The sequence below is a fragment of the Lagenorhynchus albirostris genome, chromosome 3, assembly GCF_949774975.1.
Source record: "Lagenorhynchus albirostris chromosome 3, mLagAlb1.1, whole genome shotgun sequence".
Classification (NCBI taxonomy): domain Eukaryota; kingdom Metazoa; phylum Chordata; class Mammalia; order Artiodactyla; family Delphinidae; genus Lagenorhynchus; species Lagenorhynchus albirostris.
Window position 1 is genome coordinate 77960528 of NC_083097.1, and position 18327 is coordinate 77978854.

The 18327-nt window shown below is 38.5% G+C and overlaps 1 protein-coding gene and 1 long non-coding RNA gene across 7 annotated transcripts in view; one reads left to right on the plus strand and one right to left on the minus strand.

The window, feature by feature from the left end:
* The window catches only part of CAST (calpastatin), a 125433-nt gene that overhangs the window by 104741 nt on the left and 2365 nt on the right, over positions 1-18327 (plus strand). For all 5 annotated transcript variants that reach the window (XM_060143310.1, XM_060143312.1, XM_060143311.1 and 2 more), the window contains 9 exons: positions 146-196; positions 366-437; positions 1556-1654; positions 3552-3659; positions 5045-5137; positions 6832-6876; positions 7306-7398; positions 8725-8796; positions 17675-17740. In XM_060143310.1, coding sequence (XP_059999293.1) covers positions 146-196; positions 366-437; positions 1556-1654; positions 3552-3659; positions 5045-5137; positions 6832-6876; positions 7306-7398; positions 8725-8796; positions 17675-17725 — 684 coding nt within the window. In that variant the 3' untranslated portion in view covers positions 17726-17740. The remainder of the gene's footprint in view (positions 1-145; positions 197-365; positions 438-1555; positions 1655-3551; positions 3660-5044; positions 5138-6831; positions 6877-7305; positions 7399-8724; positions 8797-17674; positions 17741-18327) is intronic.
* LOC132516961 (uncharacterized) lies at positions 1874-12273 on the minus strand. 2 transcript variants are annotated; one of them, XR_009539543.1, is made up of 4 exons: positions 10340-12273; positions 6974-7080; positions 4584-4645; positions 1874-3641 (listed from the first exon to the last, which is right to left on the minus strand). It is a non-coding gene; the product is annotated as an uncharacterized LOC132516961 (long non-coding RNA). The 2 variants fall into 2 exon arrangements; XR_009539542.1 differs by lacking the exon at positions 4584-4645 and having other exon boundaries at positions 10340-12265.

The window sequence follows — 18327 nt, forward strand, 5'->3', positions numbered from 1 at the left end:
GAATCTACTTCCTGAAATGATGAATCAAATTTGTAATGTACAATATCATCAGGTATAACCTGTCGACCTCTTATAATGTTTACAAGGTGCGTACGTAGGATACACGTGAAATGACCCAATGCCATGTTTCTGTCCCCCTGCATAGGATAAAGATGGAAAACCACTACTGCCAAAGGAGCCCAAGGAACCACTCCCAGTAAGCAAGCCAGTTTTCTTTGAGTGTGTCTCTCTCCTTTGGCCCTGATGGTTAATGCGGGGAGGGCATAGCTTTCTGTGGAATGAGTTGATCAGCATATAAACAGTGACAACATTTTGAAGAGACTGATGAGGTGGTGTTTGTTGATACATTTCCTGGTTCTTTGCAGCCCTTGAGTGAAGACTTCCTCCTTGATGCTTTGTCCAAGGACTTTGCCGTTCCCCCAAGCACTTCACCTCTTGTAAGTCTTCTGAGATTCCTGGTTTTATTTCCGTACTTTTAGGGTAGCAGAAATAAATGGAAACTTGTGACTTAGAACCTGATGTGGGAGCTGAGGAAACAATCACAAAATTAATGGCCCTCAACCCACTGTAGCCATAAAAAACGTGTTCCATTTGAAATATTGGTCCAGCACAGTGGATGTTTTCGACCGTGTAACTAATTGAACCAATGAGCATGCACTCTATCACGTATACCTATGAAAAGAGAATTTAAAATTGAGTTGTCCAATACATTTGAAAAATAAATGCATAAAAATATGAAAAAATACTGAAAAGCATTTTTCAGTATTTTTAGGGAAGATTAACCCAACTAAACACCAGGATTTATTAACAGTAATGACAAAAAATACAGTTCTGATTCAGAAAGCGAAGCCACAGGCCAATGGGAAAGAAATCCAGAAATGAACATAAATGACAGATTCAGTGTTTCTTTAAAATGAGAAAAGAAATCATTATTTCAGAAAGATTCTAGAATAATATACCATTTAACATTAAGAAAAAAATGATACAACTGAAGCTTCTTCATCCCATATACCAAGTATTAAAGCAACAGTAGCACATAATTTTATACCTAATACATGATCAGAATTAAAATGTGATAAATCTCTAATTTAGGCAAGCAAGGCCATGGGAAACAGGCATGGCCATTCGTTGCTTGTGGCACTGTGAATTTCTAGCAACTTTGAGAGGGCACTTGGCAGAATATAGCTAGCACCATAAAAAGAGCCACTTCTAGAACTTATTCAGAGCAATTAATTACAGAGAAGAAAGCTGAAAACTCCAAACAACCTAAACGTGCAACAAGAAATGTATAAACTACAGTACTCTAAATCAGTAGCTTGTTGAACGTTTAGGATTAATAAATGGGAATAGGAAATTGTATAAAATAATGTATGGAATAGGACGTAGAATAAAAATGGCTCTTAAGATGCTGTGTTGCTGTGCTTCCATTTGGATCAAGAGAAAAACAATCAAAAAGCTATACTGAGAGTTGTATTTAAGAGATGGTATGTGGGCATAATTTGCATACACCGTATTACTGGTCAAAATCTTTTTTTTGTTTGTTTTCTTACAAAAGCAATTGGAAGATGCTAAACTTTCAGCTGTCATCTCGGAAGTGGTTTCCCAAACCCCAGCTCCAACCAACCACTCTGCAGGTCCACCCCCAGACACTCCGGTAAGCAACAGAGTTTATGAGTACTTTTTTCAGCAGCAACAACAAGGAGAAAGAAAATAGGACTCCTCCTCAGAGTAAATGAAAATCAACAAAATTGTTAGGAAGAACAGGCACCTTCCGTTTCAGAAGAGGTAAGACTGGTGAGACAGGGAGATGACAGAGAATATCTAAAATGATTAAATACATAAAACACTGTATGTGAAAGTATTTTACACACAGTGAAGGAGCTTAATATTGTTGCTTTATTAGAATTGAAGTACAATAATGTGCATTGTGTATATGTTCAGATTATTAGATTTTTTAAAATTATTTAGCTTTCCTGATAATTGATGTTCTCCTCCTTTATATTTTTCCTGATCCATGCTATAAATACTACTCATTATTTAACCTCAAGTTTACTTTAAGGAATTGCTCAGTGTTTGAGCTTCTCTCTGCCCCCAAAATTCACAAACTCCTCATGGAATAGCATTGTCTTCCTCCCATTCACACCAGTAAAAACTTGTCATTTTCATGCTAGTAATAGAAGAAACTTAGTGTCAATATTGTTTTAATTATTTACATGTTCTGAGGTAAGACTGTGGGACCAGAGCTTTTCCAGACTTCCTTGATTGATTTTCTTTGCACTACCAAATTATACATTATCCAGGAGACCACGGCACATCAAAAGATAAAGAAATCGCCCTAAACCAGATCCCCATCTCCTTGGGTGAGAAGAAGTGCCCCATCTGCTAGTTGGAGATGAAGTAGCTTTAGTGAAGTCAGCTATGCTTCCTTTCCTTTTGATGAAGCATCAAAGCTTACTTAGTGCTGTACTCTGAGATTCTGAGTGAATTTTCATCCTGTTGGGTTAATGTGGGATCATCTGAGAACATCCAGAGGCACAAATGACAAAGCCCAGACCCAGCTGTGGGTAGCACCACCATTAGCTGCTATAATCCTGGGCTCTAATGAAGCACTTAAAACCAGTAAAATGCCCTCTCTCCATGTGTCTATGTGTGTGTCTGTGTATGTACACACAGCCACAATGACAGAAGTCCCTGTGCAACAGAAAGGAAGGCTGCCATTTACACTTCAATTCTTTTTTTTTTTTTTTTTTTTTTTTGCGGTACGCGGGCCTCTCACTGCTGCGGCCTCTCCCGTTGCGGAGCACAGGCTCCAGATGCGCAGGCTCAGCGGCCATGGCTCACGGGCCCAGCCGCTCTGCGGCATGTGGGATCTTCCCAGACCAGGGCACGAACCCATGTCCCCTGCATCAGCAGGCGGGCTGTCAACCGCTGCGCCACTAGGGAAGCCCTACACTTCAATTCTTAATACTCAGATTCCAGGGGCCCCTGTGATTGAGGCTGTTAATAAACGTCCACAATCAAAAGCCTTTTTGCGTTTCACAGGTATGTTTTAGAATGACACCTTTACCATCACTTTTCCCATCAGAGTTTCTAGTGTTAGTTAATATTTTGTTTGAAGATATCATTAAAACTAGGTATAAATCTTTCTTTACAGGAATACAGTTGGGAATCAAAGAGTAAACTAAGCTATCATAATTCATGTGACTTTTCTTTGCTGGGAACATACTGTTACATATATTGAAAGCATCATAAGACATAGTTTCTAGAAGAATCAGTCCAGGAACCCCATCTTTTTAGGGAGGGACCTATTTTCTCAGAAGAGAAAGACATCCAGGGGTGGGGCGGGGTAGACGGGTGCAGACAAGTGCTGAGAGTGAAAGACGAGAAGGAGCACCAAGCAAGGATCGCCGATCCAGCGCCTCTGCCCACCTGCCCATCTCCCTGGTGACAACCCCATAAGCTTATGGAAGTCTTAGTGGCAGTGTCAGGGCTGCACTCCAACAGGCGACCTCATTTGGCTAACCAGTGACTGATTCAGATTTACTTTTTAGCGGAGTGACGACAAAGAACTTGACGATGCCCTGGATCAACTTTCTGACAGTCTCGGGCAAAGACAGCCTGATCCAGATGAGAACAAACCCCTAGAGGATAAAGTCAAGGTAAAAGAAAAACAAATCATTAATAAGTGAAAATTGAAAGTTATTATAGCACAGAATACCCTACCCTCCACACAAAGGGGAAAACCCGCTCTGACTTTGCCTGGAGTCAGTGAACAGTTGGAGAAGTTCAGCCTCTGACTTTGCCTGGAGTCAGTGAACGGTTGGATAACTTCAGCCTCTGACTTTGCCTGGAGTCAGTGAACGGTTGGATAACTTCAGCCTAATTTTTTCCTACTCCATGGTCTATGTCGTGTCTCTTTCCTCTCTGAGGTCTGTGCTATGGCACAGATTCAGGCAAACGTCCTGTTCATGAGGCTAGACTTTGTGATGATGGAAAAGCCAGCCCTGCTTTGTTAATTTTATTCTCTTCCCACATTTGTTCTTGGTTGTATCTGGCAGTAAGTTTATCATACATATCTGATGCACACATGTGCATTTTTTAGGTTCACAAGTTGTGTAAATGTAGTGGCAGAGTCTTCCCTAGCAGTCGTCCCTGCTATCGAAACTAACTGCATTGGACCAGGAGTTCAGCACCACAGAGGTGTCCACAAGGTGCAGACTCTTAATGCTATATATCTCGTACAACATGCAGAAGTGTACTTATTTATACTTAATATTCAGTACTTAACAGTCCATTTAGCTTGGAACCAGAAAGGTAACGTCCCACACAAATCTATGTCTCAAAGACAGGGCATTTCAAAGAATCCTTAGGTCTCGATTCTACCATTGTCATAGGAATATCGAGGTGAACTTAACCTGTATTTGAAAAATGAAATTATAATGATGCAGAAAAATAAAATCTGTACCCCACCCCTGGGATGGGGAGCTGTTCCTGAATCCAGGACCGAGAGACCAGCCACGTCCCACTGAGGCACGGATGCTGGGAGGTGGGTACTGCTTACTCAACAGCAGGTATTTGCTCACCTGCAACACAAACAAACAGCACGTCCCTTCAGATTTGCTCCTGTCCTGGTCCTTCAGGGCTCCTTCTAAAGAGGCAAAGTTGTAAATAGTACCTCTTAAGTGCCAAAGTACAGCAACTTGATTTTTTTATTTAAAAAGTGAAACAGTGAAAGATATTTCATAACCGTGGGTTTTTATCTCCTTCCATGGTTTCTGAAGATAATTATTTAATCATTTACTTCCATTTAAAATACAGGTAGAAAATTAATAGGTGTGGATTGACAAACAGAAGCACTGGGTTTACTTGTTTCCATCAACTGAAAGTCTGTTGACATTGTTGTTCTCTCACTTACAAATTTAAAAGAGACCCTATTTTTTTTTGCCTCAGAAAAGTTCAGTAAATGCTGAATGCTGCATTTTAGAATGTACTCTCTAAGTGAAGGCGGAACTGAATCGTAATTATATACGTTCAATGTTTACAGGAAAAAGTGAAAGCTGAACACAGAGACAAGCTGGGAGAAAGGGATGACACCATCCCACCTAAATATCAACATCTCTTGGATGATGACAAGGAGGTAAATGAGGGCAATGTCTAGGTTAGATGGATATATGCTCCAAAGCGTTTGAGATCCACACCTCACTTGAAATGAATAGGAGGTACACTGTAACAATAGCATAAAAATGTAACATGACTGATGTTTTTAATCTGTCCCCACTGAGCAGGCTGTCTAGAATTCTGTTTAATATTTATTTGAGCCAGTACTGTTGGATGTTTACTGTGCTGGGCACTGTGGCATAGAGAGTTGAATAATGTTCATTCACTCACTGATGCTTAACAGTGATTCTGTGGCATGTACATATATGAATTCTCCTTGCAAGAAAAGGCTATGAAAAGAATGATATTTGTAATCTTGACTGAAGCAGAGTTTCTCTGTTGAAGGAGAACAGAAAAAGAGCTAGTATCGGAATAATTCATAGGGCAAACACGACCCCTCCAAGACCTGCTGTCTCTCTTTCTTCTCCTACAACACCACCTGTGCTGTTGAGAGTGAAGACAGACAAAGCCATATTCCCAGTCACAAATCCTATTTCTCTATCTAAATGCACTCCGTCAAGAAGTCTCTGTCTTTGTCTCTAACATGGAAGCCAGTTTCGCTTAGGTCAACCTGGTCTGTACCCTACCCCTTCCTATTTGGCTCTTAGTTGCAAGTCCATTAGATGTTAAATAACCCTTTCCAGGTCTGTTCACCCAATAAAAAACAAGGAAGTGTAAATTACATCTTTCTCATTCTGTACTGATGCATGTGAGGGGTTTGATGGCTGTGGCTGTGGTTTATAGAATATTATCAGCTGCGGTGTCTTCTGTTACAGGAATCTGTTCTCCTCGCTTGTGTCGAGTAGTCACAATAGCAGCTGTGCATCCTGCTAGAATCCTCCCTGCTTTGATAGTCGCGTGTGACTCTGCTGTATTCTTTAGGAAATGTATTATTTAGTAGCCTTGCCTTTGCAGATGGGAAAAATCCCTGATGAGTTGTCCTTGTAATCTTCACTGAAAAAAATCTATCTATAGACCATTCCTTTCCAAGTATAATAAGCTATAGTAGATAAGCATATAGTAAATTAGTAAACAAGACATAAAAACACAGGTTACTTTTTGTAACATTTTAACTAGAATTATACAATGACAAAGTTGCTAAAATAGTGTTTCTTTCACTTCTAGGAAAAGACTCACCCTTGCATTTTCTCCAAGGCTATTGAAATAGTTATAGGGTAGTCGTTAAGCAAAGCTGGTGAAGAAATGATAGGGACACAGGTTTATCAGTTATGCAAGTCTATACCAAGTCTATACCAAGTCCCTTGGTGTCCATGGAACATTAGTTCCAGGACCCCCAGATACCAATGTCTGAGGATGCTCAAATCCCTTATATAAAATGGCATAGTATTTCCCTGTAACCCTACACACATTCTCCTCTATACCTTAAATCATCTCTAGATTACTTAGAATACCTAATACAATGTAAGTGCCATGTAAGTAGTTGCCAGCATGTGGCAGATTCAAATTTTGCTTTTTGGAACTTTCTAGAATTTTATTTCCCTAAATATTTTCGATCTGCCATTTGGTTGAATCTGCCAATGCAGAATCCACAGATGCAGGGGGCTGACTGAACTCCATTTCAAGTCACTGGATAAGAGATTATATAAATACCGACTACACCTAAGTAAACCTTGACAAAAATTTGTTTAACCAAGAGTCTGCTTTGTTTCTAAGGGCAAATCAGCGACGCCACCTACAAAGAAACCCGAGGCATCAGAGGTAAATACCGTATCCGCGTATTTCCATAAAAAAGATTTTTTTAAACTCTAGCTGCGACTTTTACATTTTAGAAATCTGAAATTCACTGAATGCCTACCTTGTGCTTGGTGGGATGCCAAGGCATGTGTGTAAGAGTGTATTATTTCTGTCTTCCCAAGTCCATTCAAGCTAGGCAGTTCCATTTTCCAGGTTAGAAAATCAAAGCTCAGAGAATACTAAGAAACTTGTGTAAAACAGTAGAAGAAAATAGAGCTGGCAAGATTTTCCTGTTTTAAAATATCTCTTTTGTAATACAGTAGTCCGTTAGGAAAAGAATGTCAGCAAGGTTTTCTATTAAACAAACATATTTTCAGGGATGTGGGGAAATCTCCTACGTAGCATCTTTGCCTTGTGCTTCTTCCCTGATGGTTATTTCTGTTAAAATCTCAGAAAGCTGCAGATGCCCAAGACCCCATTGATGCCCTCTCAGGGGACTTTGACAGCTGTCCCTCAACTACAGAAACCTTAGAGAACACAGCAAAGGTACTGTGCGCTTTCATACTGACTTTCTTTGAATGTCTATGTATCCACAAACACACACATATGTATATAATACATATATATAATTTCATATTGTAAAATAAACTGGTTAATGCCATCGAGAACTTGAAAAGAAAAAAATTCTACAATTCTGCTACTCCACAAACACTATTATTTGGTATATTTCTTACCTTTTTCCATATGTACATTTTACATAGTTGTACTTATTGTCCACATATAATACATTGCTTAACATTATTTCATAAATGTTTTCCATGTTGCTTTATGATCTCCATAGCTACCATTTTTGATTGCCACACTATATTGTTGTACAACAGTAATGCTTTATCTGTGTTCATTTAAAATGAGAGCAGTCCCTCACTATATACCGTGCCCCTTGCCCTCTGGGGCTTCCTCCCCTTTTCTGCCCGGAGCAGCTGGCTGACTCTCCTATTCACCTGTCAGGGCCCAGTTCAAACATCAGCTTCTCCTGGAAGACTTCCCTGTCTGCTTCTCCCTTCGCAGATCAGGGATGTTGCCTATGTGTGCTCTCTGCACTGTGGGTTACCTGTCACGTGCATCACACCACTGAGCTGCATGCAGCAGTGAGGTGTCTGGTACCTCTGTGCTCAGCATTAGCAAAATGCCTGGTACAGAGCAGGTGCTTAAAACATGATCAAAAGCGAATGAAAAAATGTGTAATCCATCAGCTAGAGGGAAAAGTGAAATGAGTGCCCTTCATTGTTATTTCAGAAGAATTAAAATTGCACATCTCTTTGCTATTGTTTTGGCTGTTATTAAACATATCTCCCAATCAATCAATCACTGAATTGTCAGTCTTGCCCATCTTGGGTGATTTAATTTCTAGACCACATCAGCATCCTATCTCTCACTCCTGGAACTTCATAAATAATGCCTTTCTGGCGAATGGACTTTCTTTTTGTATAGGACTTGCCCTAGCTCTCCCTGGTTGTTACATTCTCTTCCATAACACTGAAAACAAACAGTGTCCTGTTGGCACGTAAAAACCAATCCTGATAGAAACAAGCTGTTTTGGTGAGCAAAATACAGTCTGGGTGAACGAGCATCATCAGTGTGACTCATCTTTTCCTCATTTTTATCCTTTTTACCCGCCACCTTGAACACCTCTGTGTACTTTCAGTGTTGTTTGAAAAATCATGACTAAAATACTCAATTTTCCATTATTTAATTAAATTGGAGATTCCAGGCTACTAAAAAGAATAATCTGGATTGATTTGATAGCAGCAGCAGTTAATTGCTAGATGGAGTGTTGATAGCAAGAGCCTCATTACATTTCCCTTGCTTTAGGACAAAGACAAGAAGACTGCTTCCAGCTCCAAAGCACCCAAGAACGGGGGTGAAGCAAAGGATTCTGCAAAGGTAAACTGAAGAGTAAATAGACTACAAATTAACTTGGCAATGACATCGAGTGGTGTATCCCTAGTCAGTTAGTTTCTGATTGGGACCTATTTAGAATAAAATAATTTTTAAATACTATCTGTCCCCTAGCATGTCTTGGTAAAGAAATTGAAGTTTTAGAGACATTTAAAGTAACTGATACTTTAGAAATCCGAGTGAACATTCTTAACACAATTGAAGTTTCCTGCATTCCTAGCCCTTGTCACACAAAGTCCCACTGTCAGCTGTGCTAGTCTGGAATGAGTGCAGGCCCTCTCCCCTTCATCAGACCCCACAAACCTCATGCTCTCTCGTAGCTGCTTTCCCTCACTGCGTGAAGATAGCCTTGCCTTCTACTTCAAAGAGAAAATTGAGGCTGCCTTGCAGAAAATAACCAAGATCCCCTTCCTATCTGCCTCCCAACAAATCCTCTCCCCTCTTGCCCTGCAGCCCCTTCTTTCTCTCAGGGGGTCAATAACTCTCTCCGGTATCTTTGTCTCAATTCTTTTCCCTTGTAGTACAAACATATTCAAATTCTTTCATAACTTCAAAAGCCCTATTTCCCTCCATCCCTTCACCTCCTCGAAAGATTTGGCCCTATGACCCTGCTTCCTCTCCTTGAGCTCTGCCCGAGAACAGCAATGACATGCTGGTTGCTTTATCGCTGGTACCTTATCTATCCTTAGTTTACGTGATCTCTCAGGTATGCTCTTAGGCATCAGAGTTGATGCTGTAATGGACTGAGACTTCGGGGAATGTTGGGATGGGTGAATCTATTTTATGCCTTCAGCTCTCCAAAACCCAGACTGCCATTTCCTACTCCACATTTCCACTTGGATAAACATTGACAGTACAGATCCATATACTATATTTCATCAAGTCTAAATCACTATCAGTTATATATCATTAAGAAAAAATGTCAACTACTTGATTATGATGTTATTCATCATAACAACCAGCAAATTAAGACATGTTAAAATATGTGTGTGTGTGTGTGTGGGTGGGTGTGGGTGTGTATGTGTGTGGGTGTGTGTGGCAAGGGAGGTGACACCACCAGGGAATGTGGTTTATATGAATCTTGGAACATGGAAGTAGTATATGAAATTGAGAAGATCTTACAGTTTCTGTGATTCAATCTACTCACATTAAATACTAGTAGTCTTTCCTCCCAGGTGATATCTAATTTTTCACATTGCTCTAGAAAGCAAAACTAAGACTAATGAGTAGAAGTTATAGGGTCTGGTTTCTTAGAGTTGGGCATTAATTCAGCACAACTCTTGGAAGTTTCCTATTAAAATTACTGAAACTGTGGCTAGGAAAGGAATGGAAATTGGAGGGGACCTAGAAGTTTTCTAATCCAATTCTAAAAACATAGGATTCAAATGGTTATGACTATGATCCCAAGTATAATGAGAAATAAAAGGTATAGGTTTAAAAACAATAGTCCAGCTGAATCAAAACTCTTAAAAAACAAGATAGTGAGTTCCAGTTCAAGATGGTGATGTAAAGAAGATCCTCAACTCACCTTGTCCCATGGCAACACCAGATCTACAGCTGCATATGTGACAATTTCCTCTAGGAAAAAACCCCCAAATTATCCGTGTGACTCCTATTTATCTGGCAAATGAGAGAAGGCTTGCATCAAAGAGGGTAGGAGAGGCTAGGACACAGTCTCAACATAAACTCCACCCCAACACAGCAACCGGCCATCAGGAGCGAACTCAAAACTCAGAGCTTCTCCCTGCAGACCGAAAAATTTGAAGCCCACATCAGCACCCAACCTTAAAGACCACCTGAGAAATGAGCCCCGAAAACATCTAGCTTTGAAAGCCCATGGAGCTTGTGTCCAGAAGACGCACAAGGCTACAGCAAACTGAGAAACAGTTCTTAAAGGACTTGTGAGCTCTGACTCATCTGCCCACCCCAAAACAATCAGAGATACAGTTCTTGGCCGGCTACCATCCCCAGAGTACTGCACAGACAGCAGACTAAAACATATACCCCCAGTCTTTCTGTGTAAGAGGCCTACTTGCTTGTCCTGGAGCTTTGGCTTGAGGGGCAGGCTTCCGGTTTGGCACACATCTAGACACCTACGGATGTGCTCTTAGGAAATGTAAGCCATCTTTGTGCTGTTTCTCCACCTCGCTCCAGGTCACCAGCATCTCCCAGAAAGGGGGCTTATACACTCATCTAGAGGCCCAATTTTTGTAACTGCCACCCAGGGGACACTTGCTGATCACCTGGCTCTGGTAGCCAGCAGGACTTATGCTTGTGGTCCATCCTACAAGACTATATATATTTGTATATTTTAAAACCTGCTACCTGTGGGACTGGCTTCCATTCAGCCTGAATCTAGGTGCTGAGATTCTCCCCTTTGGGACACTGACAGATCTTAGCACACCCTCAACTACTGTGAACCACTGAAAATAAAATAGGCAGCTTGAACACTTACAATGTTTTGAGAGACGATCAAGAGTTAGGGCAGGGTTTAACAGTAAGGTTCATCTCCTACATGAGGCCACTCCTTTAAGACTGGGAGAGGTGGTTGTTTTATCTAATGCACAGAAACCAACACAGAGAGTCAAGGAAAATGAAGAAACAGAGGAGTATGTTCCAAACGATTAAAACCTCATGATAAAAATCTTAATGAAGTGATTTACCTGATGAGTTAAAAATAAGTCATAAATTTGCTCACCAAACTTGGGGGAGGAATGGATGAACACAGTGAGAACTTCAACAAGGAGATAGGAAAAATACAAGAAAGTAACAAATAGAAGCCACAGAGCTGAAATATACAGTAACTGAACTGAAAAACACACTAGAGGGGTTTAACAGCAGACTAGAAGAAGCAGAAGAAAGGATCACTGAACTCAAAGACAAAGCAATGGGATTCACCCAATCAAAGCAGCAAAAAGAAAAAAAATGGAAAAAAAAAAAAGTAAAGATAGCTGAAAGGACTTATGGGACAACATCACACAAACCAACACAGACGACCATCTGCATTCCAGGAGTCCCAGAAGGAGAAGTGAGAGAGAAAGGGACAAAGAACTTATTTGAAGAAATATGGCTAAAACTTTCCCTAACATGAGTAAGGCAACAGACAACCATATCCAGGAAGCCCAGAGCCTTCCAAATAAGAACCCAAAGACACCCATATCAAAGACACATTACAATTAAAATATCAAAAGTTAAAGACAAGGAGAGAAACTTAAGTGAACCAAGAAAAAAATAACTTTTTACATACAAGGGAACTCCCTCAAGACTCTCAGCAAATTTTCAGCAGAAACTTTGCAAGCCATAAAGGAGTGTCATGATATATTCAAAGTGCTGAAAGAAAAAACTTCCAAGAATACTCTTCTTGGAAAAGTCATTCAGAATTGAAGGAAAGAACAAGTTTTTCTAGTAAGCAAAAGCTAAAGGAGTTCATCACCACTAAAAAGGACTTCTTAAAGCTGGAAAGGGTGCTAATTAGTAACAGGAGAACATATCAAAGTATAAATCTCACTGGTAAAGGTTAACATACAGTAAAATTCACAATAGTCTAATGTTGTAAAGCTGGTGGATTAATCACTTATAAAGCTAGTATGAAGGTTAAAAGACAAAAGTAGTAAAAATAACTATAATTATAATAATTAAGGGATACACAGGATTAAAAGATGTAAAATAGACATCAAAAACATAAAATAGGGGGTGGGGGAGTAAAAATGTACAGCATTCAAACATAACTTATTATTGACTTAAAATATAAATGTTAAGTTGTTATATGTAAGCCTATGGTAGCCACAAAGTAAAAACCTATAGTAGATACACAAGAGAGAAAGAGAAAGGAACCTAAGCATACTACTATAGAAAATGATCAAATCACAAAAGAGAGCAAGAGAAGAAGGAACAAAGGAACTACAGAACAGCCAGAAAATAATTAACAAAATGGCAATAAGTACATACTTATTAATAAATATTTTTAAAGTAAATGGGCTAAATTCCTCAATCAAAAGACAGAGTGGCAGAAGGGATAAAAAAGCAAGACCATCTATATGCTGCCTACAAGGAACTCACTTCAAATTTAAGGACAGACTGAGGAGATGGAAAAAATATTCCATGCATATGGAAACCAAAACAAAGCTGGGGTAGCTATACTTACACCAGACAAAATAGTCTTTAAAACAAAAACTGTAATAAGAGACAAGAACAACATTAAATAATGATAAAGGGGTTGATGCACAAGAGGATTTAACATTTGTAAATAGTTATGTACCCAACATAGGAATGTCTAAATATATAAAGCAAATATTAACAGATCTAAGGGGATAAATGGTAGGGGACTTTAATACCCCATTTTCATCAACTGATAGATCATCCAGACAGAAAATCAAAGGAAACACTGGCCTTAAATGACATGTTATAGCAGTTGTACTTAATAGCTATATACAGAACATTTGATCCAGAGCCACAGAATACACATTTCCTCAAATGTACATGGAACATTCTCCAGGATATATCATATGTTAGGCCACAAAACAACTCTTAATAAATTTAAGAAGACTGACATCATATCAGGCATCCTTTTTACTACAATGGTATGAAACTAGAAATCAATTATAAGAAGAAAACTGGAAAATTCACAAACATGTGGATTTCATAAACAATATGCTACTCAACAACCAATGAATGGGTTAAAGAAGAAATCAAAAAAGAAATTAAAAAATACCTTGAGGGCTTCCCTGGTGGCGCAGTGGTTGAGAGTCCGCCTGCCGATGCAGGGGACATGGGTTCATGCCCCAGTCCGGGAAGATCCCACATGCTGCAGAGCGGCTAGACCCGTGAGCCATGCCTGCTGAACCTGTGCATCCAGAGCCTGTGCTCCGCAACGGGAGAGGCCACAACAGTGAGAGGCCCATGTACTGGGGAAAAAAAAACAAAAAAACCCTTGAGACAAATGAAAATGAAAACACAATATACCGAAATTGATGGGATCCAGAAGAAGTAGTTCTAGGAGGGAAGTTTATAGTGATAAATGCCTACCTCAAGAAATCAGAAAAATCTCAAACAACCTAACTTTATACCTCAAGGAACTGGAAGAAGAACAAATGAAGCCCAAAATCAGTAAAGGAAAGGAAATAACAAAAATCAGAACAGAACTAGATGAAAGAGATTAAAAAGACAATAGAAAAGATAAATAAAACTAAGAGCTGTTTTTTTGACAAGATAAAGTTCAGAAAACCTTTAGCTAGGCTGACCAGAAAAAAAAAAAAAGGACTCAGATAAAATCAAATGAAAAAGGAGACATTACAGCTGATACCACAGAAATACAAAGGATCATAAAAGACTGCTATGAACAATTATACACCAAATATTGGACACCTTGAAGAAAGAAACATACACCTACCAAGACTGAATCATGAAGAAATAGAACACCTGAAAAGACCATTACTAGTAAGGAGATTGAATTGGTAATCATAAACCTCCCAACAAACAAAAGTCTGGGATCAGAGAGCTTCACTGGTGAATTCTACCATACATTTAAAGAAGACTTAAAACCAATCCCTCTCAAACTCTTCCAAAAATAGAAAAGGAGGGAATACTTCCAAACTCATTTTACAAGGCCACCATTATCCTGCTACCAAAACTAAGCCAGGGAACCAGAAGAGAAAATTACAGGCAAATATCCCGGATGAAAATATATGTATAAAATCCCCAACAAAATATTAGCAAACTGCATTCGACAGTACATTAGAAGAATCAAACACCATGATCAAGTAGAACTTATTCCAGGGCTGCAAGGTGGTTCAACATCCGCAAATCAGTCAGTGTGATGATATGCCACGTTAACAAAATGAAGGATAAAAATCATATGATTATCTCAATAGATGCAGAAAAAGATCTGAAAACCCACATCCATTTATGGTAAAAACTCTCCACAAAGTGGATATAGAGGGAACATACCTCATCATAATAAGGGCCATACATAACAAACCCACAGCTATCATCACACTCAACGGTAAAAAGATGAAAACTTTTTCTCTAAGATCAGGAGAAAGACAAGGATACCCACTCTTGCCACTTATTCAACATAGTATTGGAAGTCCTAGCCACAGCAATTAGGCAAGAAAAAGAAATTAAAAGCATTCAAACTGGAAAGGAAGAACTAAAACTGTCACTATTTGCAAAACTGACATTTTATATAAAGAAAACCCGAAAGACTCCACCAAAAACTGATAAACAAATTCAGTAAAAGTGTAAGATACTCTTTCTAGACACTAATAAGAAACTATAAGAAGGAGAAATAAACACATATATGCCATTTATAATGGCATGAAAAACCCTCAGAATAAATTTAACTGAGGTGAAAGACCTATCCAATGGGAATTATAAGACAGTAATAAAAGTAAGTGAAGAAGACATAAATAAAAAGTTATTCCATGCTCATAGATTGAAAAAAATATTGTTAAAATGTCCATACCACAGTCTGCAGATTCAGTACAATCTCTATCTGTACTCCAGTGACATTTTTCATAGAAATAGAAAAAATAATCCTGAAATTTGTATGGAACCACCAAAGACCCCAAACAGCCAAAGCAATCTCGAAAAAGAAAAAGGTAGAGGCATCATGCTCCCTAATTTCAAACTATATTACAAAGATATAGTAATCAAAATAGTATGGTATTGGCATAAAAACAGACACATAGATCAATGGAACAGAATAGAGAACCCAGAGAATTCCCTGGCGGTCCAGTGGTTAGGACTCTGCGCTTTCACTGCTGAGGGCATGGGTTCAATCCCTGGTCAGGGAACTAAGATCCTGCAAGCTGCATAGCACAACCAAAAAAAAAAAAAAATAGAGAGACAGCCCAGAAATATGGTCAATAATTAATGATAAAGGAGCCAAGAATATACAGTGGGGAAAGGACAGTCTCTTCAATAAATAGTGTTGGGAACTGGACCTCTATCTCAAACCATACACAAAAATTAACTCAAAATGGGTTAAAGACTTGAATATAAGATCTGAAACCATAAAACTCCTAGAAGAAAACATAGGCAGTAAGCTCTTTGACATCAGTCTTAATAGAGATTTTTATGGACTTGACACCAAAAGCAAAGGCAACAAAAGCACAAAAGTAAAAACAAACAAGTATAACTACATCAAACGAAAAAGCTCTGCACAGCAAAGGAAAACATCAACAAAATGAAAAGGCAACCTACTGAATGGGAGAAAATATTTGCAAATCATATATCTGATAAGAGATTGATACCCAAAATATATAAAGAACAAATACAACTCAACAGCAAAAAAAAATCCAAATGAAAAACTGGGCAGAGGATCTAAATAGGCAGTTTTCCAAAGAAGACTTACAGATAGCCAAGAAGCATATGAAAAGGTGCTCAACATCACTAATCATCAGGGAAAGTGCACTATTGGTAGGAATGTAAATTGGTATAGTCACTATAGAAAACAGTATGGGATTCCTCAAAAAATTAAAACTAGAACTACCATATAATCCAGGAATTCCACTTCTGGGTATTTATCAAAAGAAAATGAAAACTAACTTGGGAACTTCCCTGGTGGTCCAGTGGTTAAGACATTGCCTTCCAGTGCAGCGGGGGCAGAGGTTCAATCCCTAGTTGGGGACCTAAGGTCCCACATGCCTCACGGCCAACAAACCAAAACATAAAACAGAAGCAATATTGTAACAAATTCAATGAAGACTTTAAAAATGGTCCACATCAAAAAAATCTTTGAAAAAAAAATAACTTGAAAAGGTATCTGCATTCCCATGTTCATGGCAGAATTATTTACAATAGCTAAGTTATGGAAACAACCTAAGTGTCCATTGATGGATGGATAAAAAAAATATGGTGTATATACCCAATGGAATATTACTCAGCCATAAAGAAGAATGAAATCTTACCTTTTCAACGACATCAATGGACCTCGATTGCATCATGCAAGTGAAAAAAGTCAGAGAAAGATGAAAGCTCTATGATCTCACTTATATGTAGAATCTAAAAACAAAAACATGAGCTCATAGATTGGTGGCTGCCAGAGAGGTGAGGGATGGGGGAGTAGGTGAAATTGGTGAAGGTAGTCAAAAGGTACAAACTTAAAATATTTAAGTCATGGGACTGTTATGTAAAGCATGGTAATGACAGTCAATAAATACTGTATTGCATATTTGAAAGTTGCTAAGAGAGTAGATCTTTAAAGTTCTCATCACAAAAATTTTGTAACTATGTATGGTGATGGATTTTAACTAGATTTATTGTGTTATTCCACAATATTTATAAATATGGAATGCTTACGTTATACACCTGAAACTAATATGTCAATTATACCTCAAAAAAAGTGAAATCCATGAAAGATACAAGAAAACAGATTGATAATTAGTTGCTCATGCCATTATATCTGATTAAATATTTATTATTTAATACAAAGTACATACTCAAAAAATAGAAAGCACAGTAACCCTATATGCTGAGTGGATTAGCTGCCAGGTAAGCCCCCAAGTATAAGAGAAGAATGGATCACTGTGGAACGAATGGATACCATCCATGAACACCTATGTATTTTTTTTCTTTAATTATGCTGGCCTTCAAAAACAAAAAAACCCCACAAAGTCTAGAGTAAAAAATTTAGAATCATTTAAGGTTATTTTTAGTTTATAAACTTTAAGGGGAAGAATTCAGTGTATGGGCTAAATGAGATACTTTAAAAGGACCATCTTATTTTCCCCTGCTGACTGCCATTTTTGCCCTTTTAATTCTGAAAAGCCTATTTCCTCATAAGCCTCTTCTGGTTGATCAGTTTTTGGTACTTAATCCAGAAAATAAAGAGCTCACTGATGGTTTTTGCTTGTCCTTCTAGGCAAAGGAGGAAACTTCCAAGCGAAAAGATGATGGAAAAAGTACAAGTTAAAGTTCACACTATTTGGTAAGTTTGGTGTTTGTTGTAAATGAAGACAATTGTACCTTCTACCAGCCTATGTGTTATAGGTGAGAGAAACGAAGTCCCCTTCTTGAGTATTTCATGTTCTCTTTATGCTATTGGCATGAAATACACATTGCAAAATCTACAGAGTAATTCCCTGTAAAGTAATAAATGGTGCTATCGGAATGTTTAAAAACATTAATCTTATAATTAAGAGCTCTTTAAGATATTAGGCCAGGCTCTTAAAGAAAATGACTATCTAAGTCTACTTGACCGAAACCCAAATGCTCATGACTGCAGGTTACTGGGGCAGAGCAGAACTGGCATGTTACATCTTATAGTGAAATGGCCTTATGATATAGATATTACCCAAAATACAAACACATTGTGGAGTGAGGAGAAGTACCCCCCTAGGGTCTGATGGTAATTAGAGTTTTGAGAATAGGGCAAAGGAAAAGATTGACAACTTTTGTTCATCTTAGTTTGAGAAAGTAAAGCTCTGTGTTTGATTCTACTGTATGGTAACTAAAGAGCTGGTATGGACGAGAGAGTCTGTGAGATCTATCTTGAGAGCTGGGCCCTTATTAACT